The sequence below is a fragment of the Ambystoma mexicanum genome, chromosome 3q (assembly GCF_040938575.1).
Source record: "Ambystoma mexicanum isolate Mex_15411 chromosome 3q, UKY_AmexF1_1, whole genome shotgun sequence".
Lineage (NCBI taxonomy): Eukaryota > Metazoa > Chordata > Amphibia > Caudata > Ambystomatidae > Ambystoma > Ambystoma mexicanum.
The window spans coordinates 741,870,062-741,890,046 of NC_090926.1; the positions used below are offsets into that span (position 1 = coordinate 741,870,062).

General features: G+C 47.0%; 1 protein-coding gene across 7 annotated transcripts in view; it reads left to right on the top strand.

Annotated features, from left to right (window-relative positions):
• PRPSAP1 (phosphoribosyl pyrophosphate synthetase associated protein 1) overlaps nt 1-19,985 on the top strand; it is a 747,041-nt gene that overhangs the window by 650,085 nt on the left and 76,971 nt on the right. For all 7 annotated transcript variants that reach the window (XM_069654689.1, XM_069654687.1, XM_069654690.1 and 4 more), the window contains one exon: nt 14,941-15,011. In XM_069654689.1, coding sequence (XP_069510790.1) covers nt 14,941-15,011 — 71 coding nt within the window. The remainder of the gene's footprint in view (nt 1-14,940; nt 15,012-19,985) is intronic.

Here is a 19,985-nt window from a genome sequence, read left to right on the forward strand (position 1 = left end):
AGCATCAGAAATACGATTACGGTGAGTAATGTATCATATATATATATCACCCCTGGGGCAGATGCTCACTGCCCCCAGAGGTCTCCACAGCCGTGGCGCCATGCTTGGGGGGGGGGGGGGGGCTGCTTACGTAGTAAGCAGCCCCCCTCCCCCTGCTCCCAAAACAGATCCCTGGTGGTCTAGTGGGCATTGCTGCCCGCGGATCGAGCTCTGTGCCCGATCCGCGGGCAGCAATGCTGTCACACAAGGTATCCTTGGAAAGGGGAGAATCTCCCCTTCCTAACGATACCTGCCTCGATTTCCGGCTTGAAATACAGCCGGAGATCGAGGCAGATTAAGGTGAACACTCACCTTCTGTTTTCACCGCCGACGCCGACATGAAATTGAAGGTAATCCAACCCCCTGGCAGTGAAGGGGGACCTCCCCACTCACATAGCCCGGGGGTTGGATTACAGTTTTGTGCCATCCCTGCTTTGCAGGGATCGCACAAAAAGAGTGCCTGAAAGGACGAGGTATCTCGTCCTTGGCAACAGGGAGGGATTCCCAAGCATGAGATACCTCGTCCTTGGCACTAAAGAGGTTAAAAAGGGCAATATATGTAACCATCAAATATACTTTTCCAGAATCAACACAAAGCTAGTAGATACTCTTAGAGATGCTTTTTACACATTTCCTACACCCCGAGGTGACTTCACTAGCTAGGACAGTAATATCCTCAGTAAATTCTGAAGTCGGTAGAAGGGAAAGGTTAAGGGAAGCAAAAAGGTTAAACTAAACAGATTCTTGAGGTATGTGGGCACTTAAATCTTCCTAATGAAGTCTAGACAAAAAACCTTTCCCAGCAATAATGATATATGATATATTTTATTTATATCGCGCTCATCCACAGGTGTTTGAGAGCGACCAGGCAAAAGGAGGGGGTGAGGGGGAGACAGGGGAGAGAACAGAAACAACGATCTTAATATAAATAAAGTGATCCAAAACAGTGGTGCTGCAGCCTGCGCGTGGCCAAGTGCAAGGTTAGCCAGGTAGGGAGAATCTGATAAGTGCGGAAAAAGAGTGAGGGGGGTACAGATACAGGCCCCAGTGCAAGGGGTTGCCAGGGGGCAGTGCAGGAGGGTGGCAGGGTGAGCAGGTACCTGGGCCTGAAGGGCAGAGGGTGGCCAGGTGCTGCATTGCTGAGAAAAAGCAGATCAGCAGGGGAGAAGAGGGGCAGAGGCGACGAAGGTCTTGAGGAGTTTCCGGAACCGTAAGTTGTTATCCAAGTTTCAAGGTGGCAGGTAAGTAGTTCCAGAGGGAGGCCCCCGCAGAAGACAGAGGTCTACCACCAGCTCATTTCTTTGAAAAACAACTGATCCTGGGGAGTTGGAGGTAGAGGAGCGAAGGGCTCTAGAGGGAGGTGTTTGCGGAGGGATAGTTGAAGGTAATTTGGACCCAGGCCCCAGAAAGCCTTGTGGACAATGCAAAGGGGTTTAAATGTAATCCTTGCAACCACAGGGAGCCAATTAAGGGATTTCAGAGCTGGAGAGATACGATCCCAGGGCTTGAGGCCAAGGACAAGTCTAGCAGTCCTGTTCTGAATTAGTTGTAAAGGACGGAGCGTGGAGGCAGGTAGGTTCAGAAAGAGGCTGTTGCAGTAGTCCAACCTAAAGAGAATCCGAGCTTGGGAGACTAGGAGCTTCTAAGGGAAGGAGAGGAAAGGAAGAGTTCCTTTAAGGAGGTGCAGTAGGAGGTTTGACTTTTTGGAGACATCAGAGATGTGTGTGGAGAAGGAGAGTGTGGAGTCAAAGATGACCCCGAGGTTCTTAGCTTCGCTGGTAGGGGCAGGAGGAGTTTAAATGGTTTAAAACCAAGTTATCACCTCTAAGGGACTATAAATATCAAGGTCAAATGTACTAGATAAGTCTGCAGGATGCCAGGACAGCCAAAGTCAATTGGAGCACAGTCTATGGAGCTGAGGCACTTCTTAGATGAAAAAGTCTTGCACAAAGTTAGCTTATGACCCTACAGTGATTTTTCTTCAACAAACTATTAGAATGAAATCAACTCTAGCAACGTAGCTACTGCAAGTCTCAACTGAGAAGAGAAAAGCTAAAGACACCGAGGGAAGTACCCCATGTCAGTACAGTACATTTGGTTAGTAGAAGAGTGGTCCAACTGGCTTCTGTCTAGTTGCAGTGATGCAGATCTTGGGTTCCTGGGCCTCAGTCGTGGGGACAAGAGGGAGGACGTCTGGAGGACTTCTGGAGGACTCCTGTGGCAGCAATTTGGATGTCGGCAGCAGCTACAGGCTCTTTTCAGATCAGCAGCACTTCGTGGTTTCCGTGCTCAGTAAACAACACCACTGCAGATCTTGGACACCGGTTGTGCTTCCTTCACTCCTTGAATCCTGCACTCTGGTGAGGGGACTCAAGCTCTGGTCGTCATGCTTCTGTAGGGTCCTGTGGAGACTCTCGAGCTTCTGGACGGATTGCAGACGTTGCACTGGACTACGGATTTCTCGACCCCTGGCACTCTCCTGCAGCAGCAAAGAAGTACAGCCAGTCAGGGAAGATGGTCCAGTGGAGTTAGTCTTGGGGTTAGTTGGTCCCACTAACCCAAGGGAAGAAGTCGTCCCTTCCTTAGCTTCTCTTGTCGATCAGAAAAAGGTGTTTCAGCACAGAGCAGGGCTTCACCAGGCAATGCAAAGGTCCAGGAGGATGCAGCAATCTTGGATCACGGTTTCTTCGTCTGGTTGTTCTTCCCAGTGGTCGACTCTGCCTCTAATCCCAAAACACTCGCCTTTTAAGCAGGTTTTCCCCCAATCATGCGCACCCTAGCCTTCACTCTAACAGCAGGGTGACTGTTCTGAAAGGACAGGCAGCCAGCCAATCGGGATTGGGTGCATTCAGGCATTCCTAAAGACAAAGGACAGGGGAGTTTCGGGAACCTCGCTCACGTCCTGCCCTTTCAGATACACTGGAGCCAGAGGCGTGTTTCAGTATTGAAGCTGGCCAAAGGCAAAACTAACAAAGGGCTCAAACCTGGCTTGATGCGCAGAGTAAAATCCAAGAAAGACCTCACAAACAGAAAATAGCGAAAAAAGACCAGGACCATTTTGAAAATGGCCACTCATGGGTGCTATACTGCAGCTTTAATTTCAGCCTGCCATAGAAAAGCACAATGGTATGAAAATTAAACCACTGCCACCAGCCATTTAAAGTAGTGAGGCTAACATGAAAATAGGTACATGAGTAGGTAGTATTAGGAGCTACTAAGTAACCCCCCAGCATTCCACGCCACATAAGATGGTGTGTACTAGACCCACAAAGAGAAAAAGTAAGTAAAGTAAATTTCTCTTTACTATTCTTGGGAACAGTAGTTCACACAGGAAAAAGTATTTAAACCTTTTGAGAAATCTAAAGGATTTCTCTAACACTGCACTGAAGGTGCTCTGTGTCACCATACAAAAAGTAGATGCCTATTAGTTGGTCAGACTCCAAAAACAAAGGAAACCCATAATCCAAATAACGTTGAAACACAAGAGGGTGAGAAAAAGGGCTCTCTCGCTCCAGGATTAAAATTAAAAGTCCAGCAAAAGAGCTGGGGGTCTCTAAGGTTGAAGGCACAGAAATAAGAATTCTCCCTAACAGTTACAGCCTTCATGGAGGGTATTAAAAACTATACCACCAGCTTCTAATCCTACTCCTGGCTGGGACCTCAATATCATAATCTCAAGGCTCATGGGGGAGTGGGAGGGGGGCCTTCGAGCCTATGAACAAGGCCAATCTTAAACATAAGACATATAAAACAGCCTTTCTTATAGCCATTACCTCTATTAGAAAGGTCTGTGAACTACAGGCTCTGTTCCCTTTGTAATTATACACAAAGACAAAGTGGTGCTATGCACTAATTATCGATTCTCACTGAAATGTATATCAAAACGTCATGTGAAACAAATTATAGAACTTCCTGCATTTTCCAAAACCCTAAAAACAGTGTTAGGCAGAATCCTGTGCAGTGCCCTTGGGGACCACTACACACAATTAAGACTACAAGTGGTAATACAAGTTCACCTTTGGTACAAGCCTGTACTACTATGTTAAAGTGGTAGCAGTAGCAGAGCAGCCAAGCTTATCTCAAGAGTATATGAGCAGTAGCAGAGATTGCACAAAGGGACCACAGTTACTGTGACTCAAGCAAACACTGACTCAAAGTTTCAGGTAAAACAAATAGAAGTACATTTATTTTCAAACCGTTTGTTATAAACACAACACTTCTATTAATTCAAAATCACACGTAAAATACACTACAACCAACCAATTCACTTTGGTACACTCTAACTCAAGGTAAGTACCCTATGTTTTAACGGACCAGTGTTGTGAAACAAAAGACATTACCGGGAATACGTATGCGATCACTTTTTGACATTAATGACAGTTCGGTCTTATTAAAGATGCGTGTATCTGAGACAAGAATTGTTACCGGGGTATAAACACACTTAGCACCTGAGTTAACCAGAGACGGTTGGGGGCAAAAATCATAGGCAATACTTTTGTCAAGGCAGACAGAATCGGAGAACACTCGTTGACAGAAATTCAAGAGTCAATATGCCGGAGCCAGTGTCAAGTGGAATCGGGTTCCTGTTGTCGAGGATCACACATTCGGACAGTTCAAGATTCAACGTTGCCAGGAATACTTGGATATTGTCAACAGAGGAAGCAAAAGTTATAAGGAGGAGGGAAGACAAGGGCAAGCTTTGTAGACGAAGAAAAGGGATTCACCCTAATTCCTCAAGCAGTACACAGTACCTTATTTAATGAAGACGCTGGTGCCACGGCAGTTGTTCCTGGTACTTTCCTGAACACCCACGGTTCCTGGAGCTTCGGTACGAAGGATGACGTCTGGCGGGATCTGCAGCACACAGGGATGAAGCCGGCGGTGAATAAAAGGTGCGCTCATTAAAAACAGGAGAGGCTCTTCAGATGGCTATCCGGACCACTACAGCAGTGTGCAGCGATTTCAACCAAGAAGAGGATCCTCTGGCTGTGGAAGATGAGCTGGTTATCCCCACCTGGCCCCCAGTGGAGACTCTGCCTTCTAGCCCAAGAGACCTGCCTTTTATGCGAAAATCCCCAATTCACACAGCCTGGCTGTCAATCACTCAGCGGTGGGGGAGGGGGTTGTCCAGCCAAACGTTGCAAAGTGCGGCTTGGGTTTCCTAGGATACCCTGTGCAGGGGGTGACTACACCCCTCCCTCACATTCAGCCCACCTAGACACCCAGGCGCCTGGAGGAGGGCAAAGTAAAACACAAGAAGGACTATTAACAAAAAGAAATGGTGAATAAACCCGACTGGAGCCAAAAGAAAGAGTATTTGGTCAAGCGGGTTTATGTTCGAGGCTAATATAATAGGCTAAAACAATACCACGTTTATATAGTATAATCACAGTAGAAAAGTTAGGGTAGATACCACTGCCACCAGCCAAGTCTAAATGTTAAAAGAGCGAAACAATGCTCTCGGAGGTACAGATAAAAAGGGCTAAGGATTAATACTTTCCAGTACTCCATGTAAGATGGGATGTACTGGATCTGTGGTTAAATGACTAGGTAAAGTTAATGGCAACTGTACCTTCTTCTGGGGGACAGTAGTCTGCCTCAGAAATGGAGTCGGTGGGAAGTCTAAAAGACAACCCTGTGTCACTGCACTGAAGGTGCTGTGTAACACACAAAAGAAGGGGGCTACTGAAGTGGTGTACTCCAGAGTCCACAATCACAAAATCAGATGAAATGCATATGGCAACAAACACAGGTAAAAGTGAAAAAAATGACTCCAGAAATCCAGCAAAGCTGCTGGGGGACTCACTAGGTGAGGGAAATTAGCCATAAAATGAGAATTCTCCCTAACACACAGCAGAATAAAGCCCTCAATAGATCAAACCTATCAGGAAAACTGGTCTTTTTTGTATCTTATAACCACTAGAAGAGGAGACCCCATCTCTAAGCAGCAATTTCGAAATGTATTGTCAACTGCATCCAACTTTGCTATTCTCTTGCCAAGAGAACGTTACCATTTAAGCCTAGAGGAACACTCAACTCGAGGCACAGGAGCAACTCTAGCCTTTATAGCAAATGTGCCCCTAGATGACATTTGCAAGGCTGCCACTTGGAGTTCAGTACACACTTTCACCCAACATTATTGTTTAGACACACATTCCAAGGGTAATACACAGGTGGGACAAGCAGTGTTGAAACCTCTTTTTGTAGCGCTACCTTCAAACAACCCACCTCCTTCAACAAGTACTGCTTGCTAATCTATACAAAGCATGTCATATCAAGCAGATCCACATTCCTCAGAAGGGATGCATTACTCACTGTTATCGTATTTTTGATGCTTGTATCTGCTAAGATTCACATGTGCCCTCCCTTTCTCCCCTCCTGGAGTTGAAGGTTCTTTGGATAAAATATAGAACTTTCACACTGCATGAGCTCTACCGACCCTCCACGCTTAGAATTTACACTCCCAGTGGAGGAACCTCGATCCGCGAGGGATCATGGGTACAGGTACATTAGATAGTATTACAAACGCAACCTCTTGACGTCCCTCTTTGAACTTCGAAAAACCTCATGTGCAAAACTCTGCAGCTTCCACTAGATGTCAGCCTATGCAAAGCATGTGAATCTAAGCAGATACAAGCATCAGAAATAAGATTACGGTGAGTAACGTACCCAATACACATTCACCCCTAGGAGAAATGGAATTGCATAAGTCAATTACCAGTACAACACAGCCGAGTGAGTAGTCGGATTTATAGAAATGGACAGAACCCTTTAAAATCAACACAAATAAATCTTCACAAGTCCAACCCCAAGATGGTTTGGGGCCTTGTGCCAAAAAGTCACCAATTCCAAAGGATATATTTCTTCAGTTCGGTTTATATAGACCTTTTTAGTGCCAGTGTTATAGAGAATTCTCAGAAATTTGCCAATTCATTTCTGCCTTAGAGACCCGCAGCTCTTTTTCTGGATTTTAGGACTTTTCATTTTTAATCCTGGAGAGAGTGAGACCGTTTTCCCACTCTTGTATTTTTGTGATTTGGTTTTGGAGTCTGACAAACTCCATAGGCATCATCTTTTTACATTGTGACACTCAGCACCCTAAGTGCAGTGCCACAGAGAAATTCTTGGGATTTCTGCCAAGGTTCAAATACCTTCTATTTTAGAAACTACTGAGTAGTAAAGTGAAATTGACTATACTTACATTTTTCTCTTTGTAGACCCAGTACACAGTATCTTACATAGTGCTGGAGGGGTTACTTAGTATCCCCTTTGTCTACCTTCGTATGTAACGTTTTATGTTGCCCTTTCTACAGTTAATGTCTGATGAGTGGTTTACTTTTTCCTACCATTGTGTGTTTTACCACGGGCTGCATTCCAGCTGCAGTATAGCACCCATGGGTGCCCATATTGTCAAAATGTCCCCAGTGTTCTTTTTTCGCCATTTCTTGTTGGAAAGGTCTTTCTTGAGATTTACTCTGTGCGCCAAACCTGGTTTGGTTCCTTTGTTCGCTTTGTGTTGGCAGGGTTCGCTGCTGAAGCCTGCCTCTGGCTCCAGCCTGTCTGGCAGAGCAGGAAGCAATGGAGGTTGCCGAAACTCCCTTTGCTTAGTCTCCTTGGTTACACAAATGCACCCAAAGGTGATTAGCTGGCAGGCTGTCCTTGGAGAACAGCCACCCTGCTGTGTGAGCGAAGCTAGGCTGCAAATGAATTGGAGAAACTTGTATAAAAGGCGAGGTCTTTTGCAAGGAAGGCAGAGTCCACCACTGGACGAAGGAACCAAAGAAGCTTGCTGTAACCTCCTGGACCGTTGGTTTGCCCGATGAAGCCCTGCTGAAGCTCCGAATGTCTAATCGACTAGAGCAGCCCTGCAAGGACGACTTCTCCCCTTGGGTTGATGAGACCAATCAGCCCCAAGACGAACTTGACTGGAACTCCTCTCTCGGCTGGCTGCACTTCATTGCTGCTGCAGTAACTGAGTGCCAGAGGACAGGAACACCACAGTGCAACGCCTTTAAGTCGGACCCAAGCTCCAGGAAGATGCTCCGAACTCACTCGAAGCAGGACTAACCAATCCTGAGCCACCTCAACAGAGTGCTGGACCCCAGAAGCAAGGAAAGTCCACAAGGTGTCCAGGAACAACAGGCTCTGCAGGACTACAACAGGAACAGCAGCCAGCTGATACCTTTTCTTCGGTGTACTTTTTTTGCTTGCAACGTTGCCCTTCACAAGCCTCCCCGCTTGTGACCCAACAGTGATTTCTTTTACAACAAAACTCTCTTTAACATTGTGCAAGACTTTTGTGCTAATCTTCAAGTGCCTCCGCTCCTCTAGACTTTGCTCAATTCACATTGGCTATCCTGGCTCCCTAAAGACTCTTCTTACCGTCTGACTGTGTTTAACTGTCCCTCCAAAAAATCATAACGTACGTTACTTGTATAGCTGGCAAAAGGGTTAACCTACAATGCATTGGGGAATTCTAAAGTGCTTACCTGTTTGAGAAACTTGTTAACCATTGTTTCCTTCCTAACCTTTTTCCTGTTTGCCACAACTTCAGTATTACCATTTAAGTGTGAACAGTGATATATTAATGTCCACAGTGTCCTAACTATTGTAGTCACCTCAGGGTATAGGAATATCTGTGTGCCATCCCAAAAGGGTATCTGCTTACTTTATTGAACTAAAGGAGTGTATTTTGAAGTGTATTTTAAGTGTTGCATATTGCTTCCTTCTAAAGAAGGCTTATTTTAAAACTGACTGTTAAATTAATAAATATTTTAATCAGGAAACCTTGAGTAGAAGTGTTACTTGAATACATGTTACTGTGAACCTCTGTTACAACCCTACAGCTCACATTGACCCCTCTTGAGATAAGCCTGGCTGCTCGGTCACACTACCAACTTGTGTAGTACAGGCCTATACCAAAGGCTGGGTTACCTATTGCCAAGAGGCCAAGGCTGGTGTAGTCTCCCACAGGGTTACTACATACAATATTGCCAACACAGTGTTTAAGAATAATAAAGGGCTATCAAAAGTTATATAAAAGTTCATGTAACGTTCAGGTAAGTACTTCACTCAATCCAACATACTTGGATAGGCATAGGGAAGGATCCTTAACCCAGGTTCCACCACCAAAGTTCAGGTTAGAGCAAGTTAGGGTCAGGACTTTACGCCCTAGTTACCTTATGGGAGTCGAAAGAAAGCACCAGGTCTGTAGACTTTCCCCACCCCTCTACTGGCTTGGAGTTCTCCAAATACCACTACTAGAGGTTCCAGACTTTGATACAGAATTGTTCTTTCTTTGTGTCTGCTGCAAGGTTCATCTATACCTCTAAACAGAAGAGATACTTTGTTTCAAGGGATTTAGTTTGTCGGTTGCAGTATTTGCGAATCTGTTCCAGACTGCTTGTGAGAGGTGGAAGATGCAAGCAACTCTACAGAACCAACTAAGAGAAGTCCCAACTGAGATCAAGTAAGGCTACAACAAGAGGTAAGTCCTCTCAAACTTTACAGTACCTTTTGGTTAGAAGAAATTGATCCAGCTGGCTTCGGTTCCTGGGCAGCTCTGCAGATCCTTTTGTTCCTGGGCCTCAGTTGTGGGGACAAGAGGGAGGACGTCTGGGGACTCCTGCACTACAATGGGACAGTCAGCTGCAGAAAAGGACAAACTTCTATTCAGTGGAACTTCGCGGTTTCAGCTCCTTGAGTCTCAGCAAATAGCACCACTGTGGTCTCACGAATACCACTCTGGACTTTCCTCGCATCTGGGGTCTAGCGCTCTGTTGAGGTGGCTCAAGCTTAGTCAGTCCTGCTTCAAGGGAGTCCGGGGGGATCATCCTTCAGCACGGGTCAGTCTTAAAAGAAATTCACTCAGTTTGGTGTTCCTCTCCTTGGCACTTCAGTTCCAGTAGCAGCAGTGGAAGTACAGCCAGCTCCGAGAGGATGTCCAAACGAGTTTACTTTGGAGTTGATTAGTCCCACCAACTCAAGGGGAGAAGTCGTCCTTGCAGGGCTTCTCTCGCCGAAATGAATTTGGAGCATCAGCACAACAGCAGGGCTTCACTGGGCAAACCAACGGTCCAGCTGTTGCAGCAGGCGTCTCTTCCAAGTTCTTCTTCGGATTCCTTCGTCCAGTGGTCGAGTCTGCCCTCCAAGGCAAAAAGCCTTGCCTTTTATGCAGGTTTCTCCCATTCATTCCAGCCTAGCTCTGAATCACACAGCAGGGTGGATGTCCTCCGAGGACAGCCAGCCCGCCAATCACCTTTGGGTGGATTCCTGTAACCAAGGGGATTAAGCACAGGGAGTTTCGGGCACCTCCCTAATTTTCTGCCCCTGCCAGACATACTGGAGCCAGAGGCGGGCTTCACTCGTGAATCCTGCCAAAGACCAAACGAACAAAGGGACCAAACCAGGTTTGGCGCGCAGAGTAAATCTCAAAAAGGACCTTTCCTACAAGAAATGGTGAAAAGATCGGCCCATTTTGATGAAATGGGCACCCATGGGTGCCTTTCTGCAGCTGCGAACGCAGCCTGCGGTAAAAACACACAATGGTAGTAAAAAATACACCACTGCCACCATCCATTAATTATAGAAAGAGTAACATAAAATTGTTACATGAGAAACTAGACAAAGGGGATTTTAAGTAACCCCTCCAGCACCCTACTGTAAGATAGTGTGTGCTTGGTCTTGAAAGTTACAAAATGTAAGTAAAGTCAATTTCACTTCACTGCTCTTGGAAACAGTAATTTCACCAAGAGAAGGTATTTAAACCTTTGGGAAATCTAAGACTGCCCTGTGCCACTGCACTGAAGGTGCTGTGTCACAATGTAAAGATGATGCTTATGGAGTTTGGCAGACTCCACAACCAAAAAGAAACGGTGTCCAAATCGCAGAAAATTACACGAGAGAGTGGGGGGGAAAAGGGCCTCGCTCTCCAAAATTTAAAAGTCCTAGAGTCCCGCATAGGTGATGGGGCTCTTTAAGATAGAGAGGCACTAGCACATTTCTGAGAATTCCCCCTAACAAGCCCAGCAAAAGGTGGTGGGTGTTAGGTAAGATTTTGTGCAGTCCAACTGGTGAGGGACTACTCAAGACTTCTCTTGGTATTAGGTAACCCACCTTTTAATATAGGCCGGTACTACACAAGTTGATAGTGTGACTGAGCACCCAGGTTTTATCTTAAATTGGGTAATGTGAGCTGTAGAGCTGTGCAATGAAAATACAAGTATCCAAGTAAACACACACTTAGTTATAATACATGACTTATTTATACACAGATAGTTTAAGCATTCTTTAAAAAGCAGTAATTAGCTGTAACATAAATCCCAGTGTAGGATTCAATTCAAAAAGTGAACAATAAAGCCGGTGAGAAATGTATTCATATGTTACACATGTTCCAGCACCCGTAGCTGACATGATTTGAGGTCAGTCTAGCATTTATATAGCATCACCTTTGCAATAATGAATTGCTCAAGGAAGGAAAGGTTAAGGTTAGATCAGAACAGACTGATGGGTTATAAGAACAATTAGCTTCTCCCAATGGATGTAGGCAGTCAATTATCCCAGCATTAAAGTGTTCTACATTTAAAACCTGTAAGGGAACAAGCGCTGCAAAAGCTGATTGGTTCAGAAGGAGGCTTTTAGGGAGCCAGGACAGCCAAAATCAATGGACAAAGTCAAAGTTCTGATGCTCATATTAGAAACATTTTCTTAAGAAGTGTTCAAAATAGAAATCACAGCTACTCAAGAGGAGTCACCTTTGGAAAGCACAAGCTGTAAGACCAATGCAGGTAAGTTGAGGTCAACTTAGAAGGGTTAAATCGCACTCTCAAAGATAGGAAGCACCCCAAATGTTCCAGCTGGTTGCCTTTGGGGGAGGAGGGAATCCTTAAACTGATGAACTGGAGATAGTTTGGCCTTGCATTTCGCCATAAGATCAAACTTTAACAGTGGCTCATGCCAAACTCTCTCCGTGCGTATATGCAAGTCCAGTCTTTGTCCAGAAAGTCAATCTTTCTTCCCGCCACACACACTAAATGTTCCAAGACAGCAGGGATCGCTGAATGGTTCACAGGGCACCCATAGTCCAACTCCCTGTCTGTTTTCTATTTGGAACAGCCACTAAAATCCAAAGGACTAGCCCTTGGGAGCTGGCACCCAGCATAAATCCACCATAGAGCGCCCCACTGGGGTGGGCATTGCTGCTGCTTTCCTGCTTCATTGCTGTTGTGTTCCTTTGTTGGGCTTGCAGAGCATTGTGGCTCAAAGGCTTCAGCGGAACCAGCCTGCACTGCAGACCACTCTGCTCAAGATGCCTTTGTGAGCGGTCAGCCGACTGCTCCACCCCAGATGCTTATGTGAGTATGGGACTTGGGTGGAGTGCAAGTTGCGGGAAGGACATGGTGTTCTCCCTTCCTCAAAGGACAGCTGCAAACCTCCACCATCGGGTGTTGCGTCTTCACGGAGCTTGCTCATCATCCCATAGTGGAGGGTAAAGGGAAGCCGAAGTCCTGATTTCTTTTTGTGGTTTCATAGTAAATCTGTAGCCATTAGTTTTCCAATAATGGAGGGTAGGAGAGAGCTTTTGACTAGTTGAGGTTTAATTGGAGCTATGTCTCCTTGTTGCGTACTTAATTTAAACATTTCTGGGACTTGTATGTGTTATTGTCAAAGCTTCAGCATATTATAAACTCCTTCAGTTTTGCAGTCATTTCTTTTCAATCTGTGTCCCTTTGCGACAGCATAGGCACTCCTATGCCAAATCCTCCCTAATCGATGAGCTTCCCTATTCCCAGCAACCTCCCATGACCTTTCTGATACTGGTTTTATTTATTTTTTATTTATTTATTGGACACTTGTATGGCGCCTATACACAAGTGTTTTCAGGCGCCACAAGACAAAATATGGGGAGTTGAGGGGACATGGGGGTGGGGGGGGGCAATAGTAACAAAGTACAACAATAACAGTGATGGTTATAGTGGTCTTTTGGCAATTATACCGTGCACCTGCAAAAAACAAAGGTGAAAAAGTGCAGGGGGGGTGGAGAAGTGCAGGATTCAGGGGCCCAGAGGGTATGGGCAATCGCTAAGGGTGGGCATCAGGGCAAGTGTAGGGGAACAAGGGATAGGAAGGGAAGACCAGTGCAATGGGCAAGGTGAACCAGATTAAGGCTGGTCGGTTAAGGCTGCCCGGAGGCGAGTGCTGGTATTGGATGCTGGGGGGGAGAGTAGTTGAAGGTCTGGGCCCTGTATGACTCAAAAGGGACCAAACACCAGTTGAGCGGAAGATGGATAATTAGCACGGGAGGGGAGGGAGAAGGAAGAGAAGAGGATGGTCTTTAACAGTCTCTGGAAATTAAGACGATCCGGCTCATTTTTAGTTGAATCAAGCTTATCGCTGACACAAAAATGGAGGTCCTTGGAAAAGGCAGGTCTTGTTCGCAATTGTTTAGGAATATCTTGGACCATGTCTGCTAGTCGACCCAGCAAACCATGCTTGGCTACAGCATTTTGTTTATAAAGTCCTAACCATAAGCCAGTATAGTACAATTCAAATTTGCACATTTGTTCCACTCTTAACCCTAAGAATCTCATTGTGTTGCTTGTCGGTTGCCAACATGCAAGGATGACTTCGTCCATTAGGAAATAAATATGGTGGCCACTGAACATCTTAGACGCTGAAGAGCAGGTTGGCATGACCACATTTCAATGAACATTGAGGTCAACCTGTTGGAACTTGAGGATGGACCAATCCTATAAACTATTTCATCAATGATTTCTCTGCTTGGTAGCTTGGCTTATCACTACTCGTTTACCCTTTCCATGTGACTAAATTGGCTTGTGCCATGCAGTCTCTTCTTTCTACATAGCATGGCTTCACAATTGTGTCGGCTAATCATTTATGCAGGAATGAACAGCATATTTCACTGCCTTGTTGCACCCACTTCGCCCACACGGATGCATGTCCTGAAGCTTCTCCATGAACTCTCTAGGGCTGGCTGGCAGCTCCTTTCACAGCCCGCTATGGGCTTGGATGCTGGTAATGCAACTTTGGTTAGGGTCTTTTTGCATTGACTCCTGTTGAGTGTGTTGCTGATGCAGCAGGGACACAGGGGGCTGTATGCATCCTTGGTAAATAGCAGTGGATTGGGTCGTTTTATGGTGCTGACCGTTTGTATACTTGGACAATTCTGTTGCTGTGTCCCAACACGAGTATTAAGCAGTGTTTTCTAAATCGTTTGCTTGAAGTAGCAGCATTTTGTGGCTCCTTTAAAACCTGAGATTTTTGTTAGATTGTGTATGACATGCCTCAGGAATGCTTCCTCCATATTGAATGCAACCTGCCTGCAGAGCTGTGATGCACGGTTGATATCCCTTGCTTGCTTATGAAGACCTTTGTCTGACAGATGGGAAGGAAGTAGACCTTTTCTTCTGATGACTATAATGGGATCATCCCTAGTCATTTTAGATCTTCGGGGTTTTTTCATGTTTATACACTCCTGTCTTCCTGGGGCCTGATTTGTTGTGCAATGGCTCCTTAGACAAAGATAAAGAAAGATGAATCTTCTTCCTGGCTATTTGTAATGAATCATTAATTTCTATACTGTCATTTTTTGGACCTGATCCACTGCAGTTTCTTGGGAAATGTAGTCTCCAGGCCCACATTTGGAAAGTTCTGGTATCAACTCAACGGCATTTACTTGAAAATGTCACTTTGTCCAGAATTTTGATTTCTATAGGAAAGTATTTTTTGTAGAAAATCTGTTAGTGGCTGCTTATTACTCTGGAATGTTCCATTAATTCCTGTGCCCCTTTCTTTGCAATCTGGCATGTGCATGCATGTGATCGCAGTGTGGAACCTGTCCATGAGTTTTGACCCGGTTTTTCCCTGCATCTTTTTTTAAAGTGATGATGGCAAAGGAGAAACCCCCGATCAGTGTGGTGGGTGACGTTGGAGGAAGAATCGCCATCATTGTGGTAAGTCACATTGGATGGGACAATGTGTTTGGGAGGGGGGCTCGACTTATTTTTTTTGTGGCAGTTGCATTTTCCGGTGGCTTCTCCCTGCTTGGTAAGTGGTTTTAAAATGTCCGATACTAATTAACAATTGAACTGCTTTAATAGTTTAATTACTTTTGTTATTAGGAAACTGACTTCTTGGAATTCCTAAGCATGACTTAACATTTAATTGTTTTTCCAGCGCCAAGATGGCAGAAGTTGCAGTATAAAATACATTTCGTTTGCAAGGGCTAAGTGCACTTGCAGAGACATATGCACATTGATGCGTGGTGGTCTTTGCTAGAGATGTAGTGGCCGAATCGGCGAGCCGTAGGGTTCTTGACTTGATTGTCAATGTATTGCATAAGGAGGTTGCAGTTTCATGCTCACTATGGGGGTGGTGGGAGGGCATGCAGTGCATCTGTGGTCTGAAACCTGCGACTCTGCAGAGGTCTAAAGGGTCGAGGATCCCTTCACCTTTTATTCATTGGCTAATGGGAGTTGCAGTGTAAAGCATCTGAAGACCCAAAGGTTGCAAACCCCTCCTTTACGTTGTCTGTAAAAATGGTGGCTGGGCATTCATACAATTTTAGAACTGATCAATTGATACCTGACGGTACTCTAACAAGGTGCTTATGTGCGTTCAGTTGGAGAGGTAAGCCAGACTACTTGGATGCCAACACTGTCCTAATTTGGTGTTATTTTGTGGTTGCTGATCCAGTTAAACTAAAATCGAAATTAAGTTGCGCACTCGGACTGAAGAGTCCAAGTGATCAAATTCTGTGATGAGAAAATAACACAAGGCTGTGTTGTAAGGGAACATGAAAGCAACCACAATGAACACTAACACACCAGCACTTATTAGAAAATTGATAACCATCAAACGCGCAAGTATATGCTTACAAAACCTTTCGCAATGCTTGTTTGGGGTTATGCCAAATATCAGTGTATCTGCCGTTATTCATGAGGTGGTCCATTTGCCAATAGTTATGCAGTGTGAAATGGCATGTGTGGTTATTTGTGGATTGTATTTGTGGAACGGTCATAGCCCATCTGCAAATACTTGCCAGTCAGAATAGGGGTTGTCACCATGCAGTATCTATCCTTTAGTCTGTAGCTAATCCGTACACCACGTGGTAAAGATCCCAAGCATGAACCTCATAAGTGGTCTGAATCCACCACTATGTATTGCTGGGTTATTGTGGACAAAAATTGTTTCAATTACTATGGGAGTAAATCTTCATGGTGCGCTTTTGGTGCTTTTAATGGCATTGCAGTTTCAGCACTGCTTTATGACACCACTGATCACAATGAATATTGGTGGTCTGCTTCAGGATTAACTCAAGTGTGAGAAATGCTGGTCAAGCACTCCCGGTGCCTCTACTGCCTACATGCTGACAAGTCACACGTGGAGGTGGACTGTGCATTCTGCAAGAACCGTCCGGACCATGAAGGACCGTCGTACACGACTCGCCAACTGGCTGGAAGCGAAGAGCCCAGCAGCAGGTGAGAAGTCTGAGCGGTCTTCTAAGACCTTTGAGGGCGCTCCGGCGACGGGGGCCCAACAAAAGGCAAAGCACTGTGAGTCCGCGGGCACACGGGAGCGCCGTTGGTTCAGGCTCCTCGGTTGCCAAGCAGAGCGCGATGTCAGACGCCTGGACCGTCTGGGAGCCTGCCGAGCAAGCATAGGCGAGTCCATCCTCCCCCCCCCCCTCCCCCTCCCTTCCAGCCTTCACCCCCATCCCCTCCGCCAAGGGACGGGACGGAGACTGACGACATTGGCGACGACGGAATGGATCTCCCGTCACCTCCTGCCCAGGCAGCACACCCCCCCCCCCCCCCCCCCCCTGACAAAATTGGCTCCTTTCACGGCATGATCGCCAGGGCCTCAGAGCTACGAGCCAAAGCTCTGGCTCGGTGAAATGGAAGTTGGAGAACCCAGGTATGCTTCAGGAGAACCCCCAGTTGATACCGATGGAGAAAGCCAAGGGGGGGAGCAAGGCAGTGAACCTCCCCCCTAAGGTGAAGGCCTCAGACGCGCCCAAGGTCATGAAGGCCCTGATTCACCGGTTAAGGCCTTGATTGAAGGAGTCGTGGCGGCCCTGGCAAAGCCGGCAGACGCTACCCCAGTGGAGACTACCTCCGGGCCCAGAGTTTCCCTGCCACCCTGGAGGGAAGCATCTTTCCAGCCAATGGAGAAGACCCCCGTGAAACCCCAGGTTGAGAAAGCAGGGGGGGGGGGACGGATTCCTAATGGACTCAGATACCTCCTCCGAGGATGGGCTGGCTGGCGTCAAAGCTATCCTGGACAAGAAGTTCTAGGAGGCCAGGACCTACAGGGCTGAGAGCGACAGTGGAGCCACGGGCAGTGGAGGAAACGGAGGACCCCACGCCCCAGCCGACACTCCCATCACAACCGATGCCCACGCCACAGGACAACTCAGGAGCAATCTTGATGGCTTTGCAGACCCTGTGTACGGAGATGAGGACAAGGTTGCCCTTACCCCCAGCGGACGATCCAGCGGCGCCTGGACCGTCTGGGAGCCTGCCGAGCAAGCATAGGCGAGTCCATCCTCTCCCCTCCCCCTCCCTTCCAGCATTCTGCAAGAACCTGTCTGTCCGGACCATGAAGGACCGTCGTACACGACTCGCCAACTGGCTGGAGGCGAAGAGCCCAGCAGCAGTTGAGAAGTCTGAGCGGTCTTCTAAGACCTTTGAGGGTGCTCCGGCGACGGGGGCCCAACAAAAGGCAAAGCACTGTGAGTCTGCGGGCACACGGGAGCGCCGTTGGTTCAGGCTCCTCGGTTGCCAAGCAGAGCGCGATGTCAGACGCCTGGACCGTCTGGGAGCCTGCCGAGCAAGCATAGGCGAGTCCATCCTCTCCCCTCTCCCTCCCTTCCAGCCTTCACCCCCATCCCCTCCGCCAAGGGACGGGACGGAGACTGACGACGGTGGGGACGACGGAATGGATCTCCCGTCACCTCCCGCCCAGGCAGCCTTATCCCCCGGAACTACAGTTCCCAAGGGTCGAAAGAATCTTTGGATCCCTTTTACATTTTATTGGCTGAAACCAGCACACCCCAACGTATGTGGAGTGCTGGGGGGATGCAATGTATCCCCTTTCTCCTTTTTACTGTAACATTTATGTTACAGGGACAAGCTTACCTTTAGTGGGTGCTGGCAGTGAACATTTTAACTAATTTGGTGCACCTTTACCTCAGGCTGTTGCCACGGTCTGGTAAAGTCACCCATGGGTGCTCATTTTACCAAAATGGCCCCTGAATCCTGCTGAAAATGTGTGGACGTGAATAGTCTGAAAAATCCCCTCACCAGAGTACTGGACCTTGCAAACCACGAGAATCGGACCAGCGATGTTCAGTCTTCTTCTGGCTCCTGAAAAGTGCGCCAAAACCACATGGCCGTATCCAGCCGCGAAGAAACTCTTGTCTGGAGCCTTCTGTGTCGACCCTTGCTGAAAAGCCCATCCAGAGTCCTGTCTTCATAAGGAATTCAGCACCTGGGATTTTGGCTACAGATCTTGAAGTCTTCCTGCAGAAACTCTTCTTTGTTGGCTTCGGTATTACTTACCTTAAGTCTCTTGTGATTCCTGTGTAGCTTTGGGGTGTTTTCTGTGATTGGGAGTGCTCTCGTCCAGTTCACCCAGACCCCTTCTGGAATCCTCCTAGGGTGTCTTCTCTGAAGTCCCTGAACCCTCAACTGAAAGTAGAATACTTGTTTGAACAGTCTTCCTCTGGAACTCTGACTTTGCCTGCAACTGACCCTTCTCTCCCTGCCTACAGCTGGCTACTAGAACATGAAGGGTCCCTCTTCTGCCTCTGAGAGAACTCATGTCATATAATTGGGAACGGCTGAGGTCTGCCTTGAAAAGTAAAACAAGTGTTGAAAAGTTTACTTACTTGTAAAATAGTTGGTAACTGTAACTCTGAGAGTTAATCATTACAAATGTTCTTACTTGAGTGTTGTCACTTGTAAAAGTATTTCTGATGCTTGTTAATCAGCTTAGATTCACATGCTGTGCATATGGTCTGACATCCCGTGGTAACCGCAGAGTATTGCATCTTGTCTTTCGAGGATCGAAAGGGGACGTCGGCATAGGCGTGTCTGTAACGCTATCCCTATAGTGACGTGTAGTGTACCGAAAATCCCTCACGCGTCGTGGTCCCTCATAGTTTTTTTCCGCCCAGATTTACTGGTCGCCCTAATGCGCCGCTCTTACATAGAGATAGCGTTATTGTCATAATTATCGACTTTGGTCGTTATTCCCCTTAAGTCACTTCGACGTTTGATTCCTGTGCAACAGCGAAGACTGCTGCAGACTTTCGATGCCTGTTGATCTGGCCGGCGCTGCCGTCCACGTGGCAGGGCCTTCTGGCCAGCCTGTACAGTAGGGAGAGTGGGGGTCGGGGTAGACCTATTCTTTACAAGTATGCCTTTCTTCTTTCACCCTCTTTGCTCCCTGGGTTTTGTCATCGATATACCTGTCTTGCGCTATGAACAAGACGCCATTTAGATTTTGTCGCTCTTGTAGTGCCAAATATCAGTGGAAAGACTAGCACCCTCGGTAGCATCAACTGTCGTCCCCTCGACGATAACGAAGCTGCTTGTGCAGCTTGTAGACTTGATTAAGGAGCGCTGTCTAAATCGGTGGGCCCCCTACGGCATGTTGCAGACCGAATGCTCTTCTCATGCCGCTGCAGCCGCCGAAAGTGATTGGGGGGCGGGGGCAGGGGGACTAACGATGACCAGGCCCCCGTTGCGGATGCCATTGACCTAACGGCGGATGGTTCTTGGTCTGCAGCGTCCATCCACGATCCCGCTCGGCACAACGTGAGTCATGCTAAGGTGGAAAACACCTGGTGACCGGGGCGCCCACGATGCGAACACTAAACACACAACCCAAGGTTCTGCTTCCGCAGTACCGTCTAAGCGTAC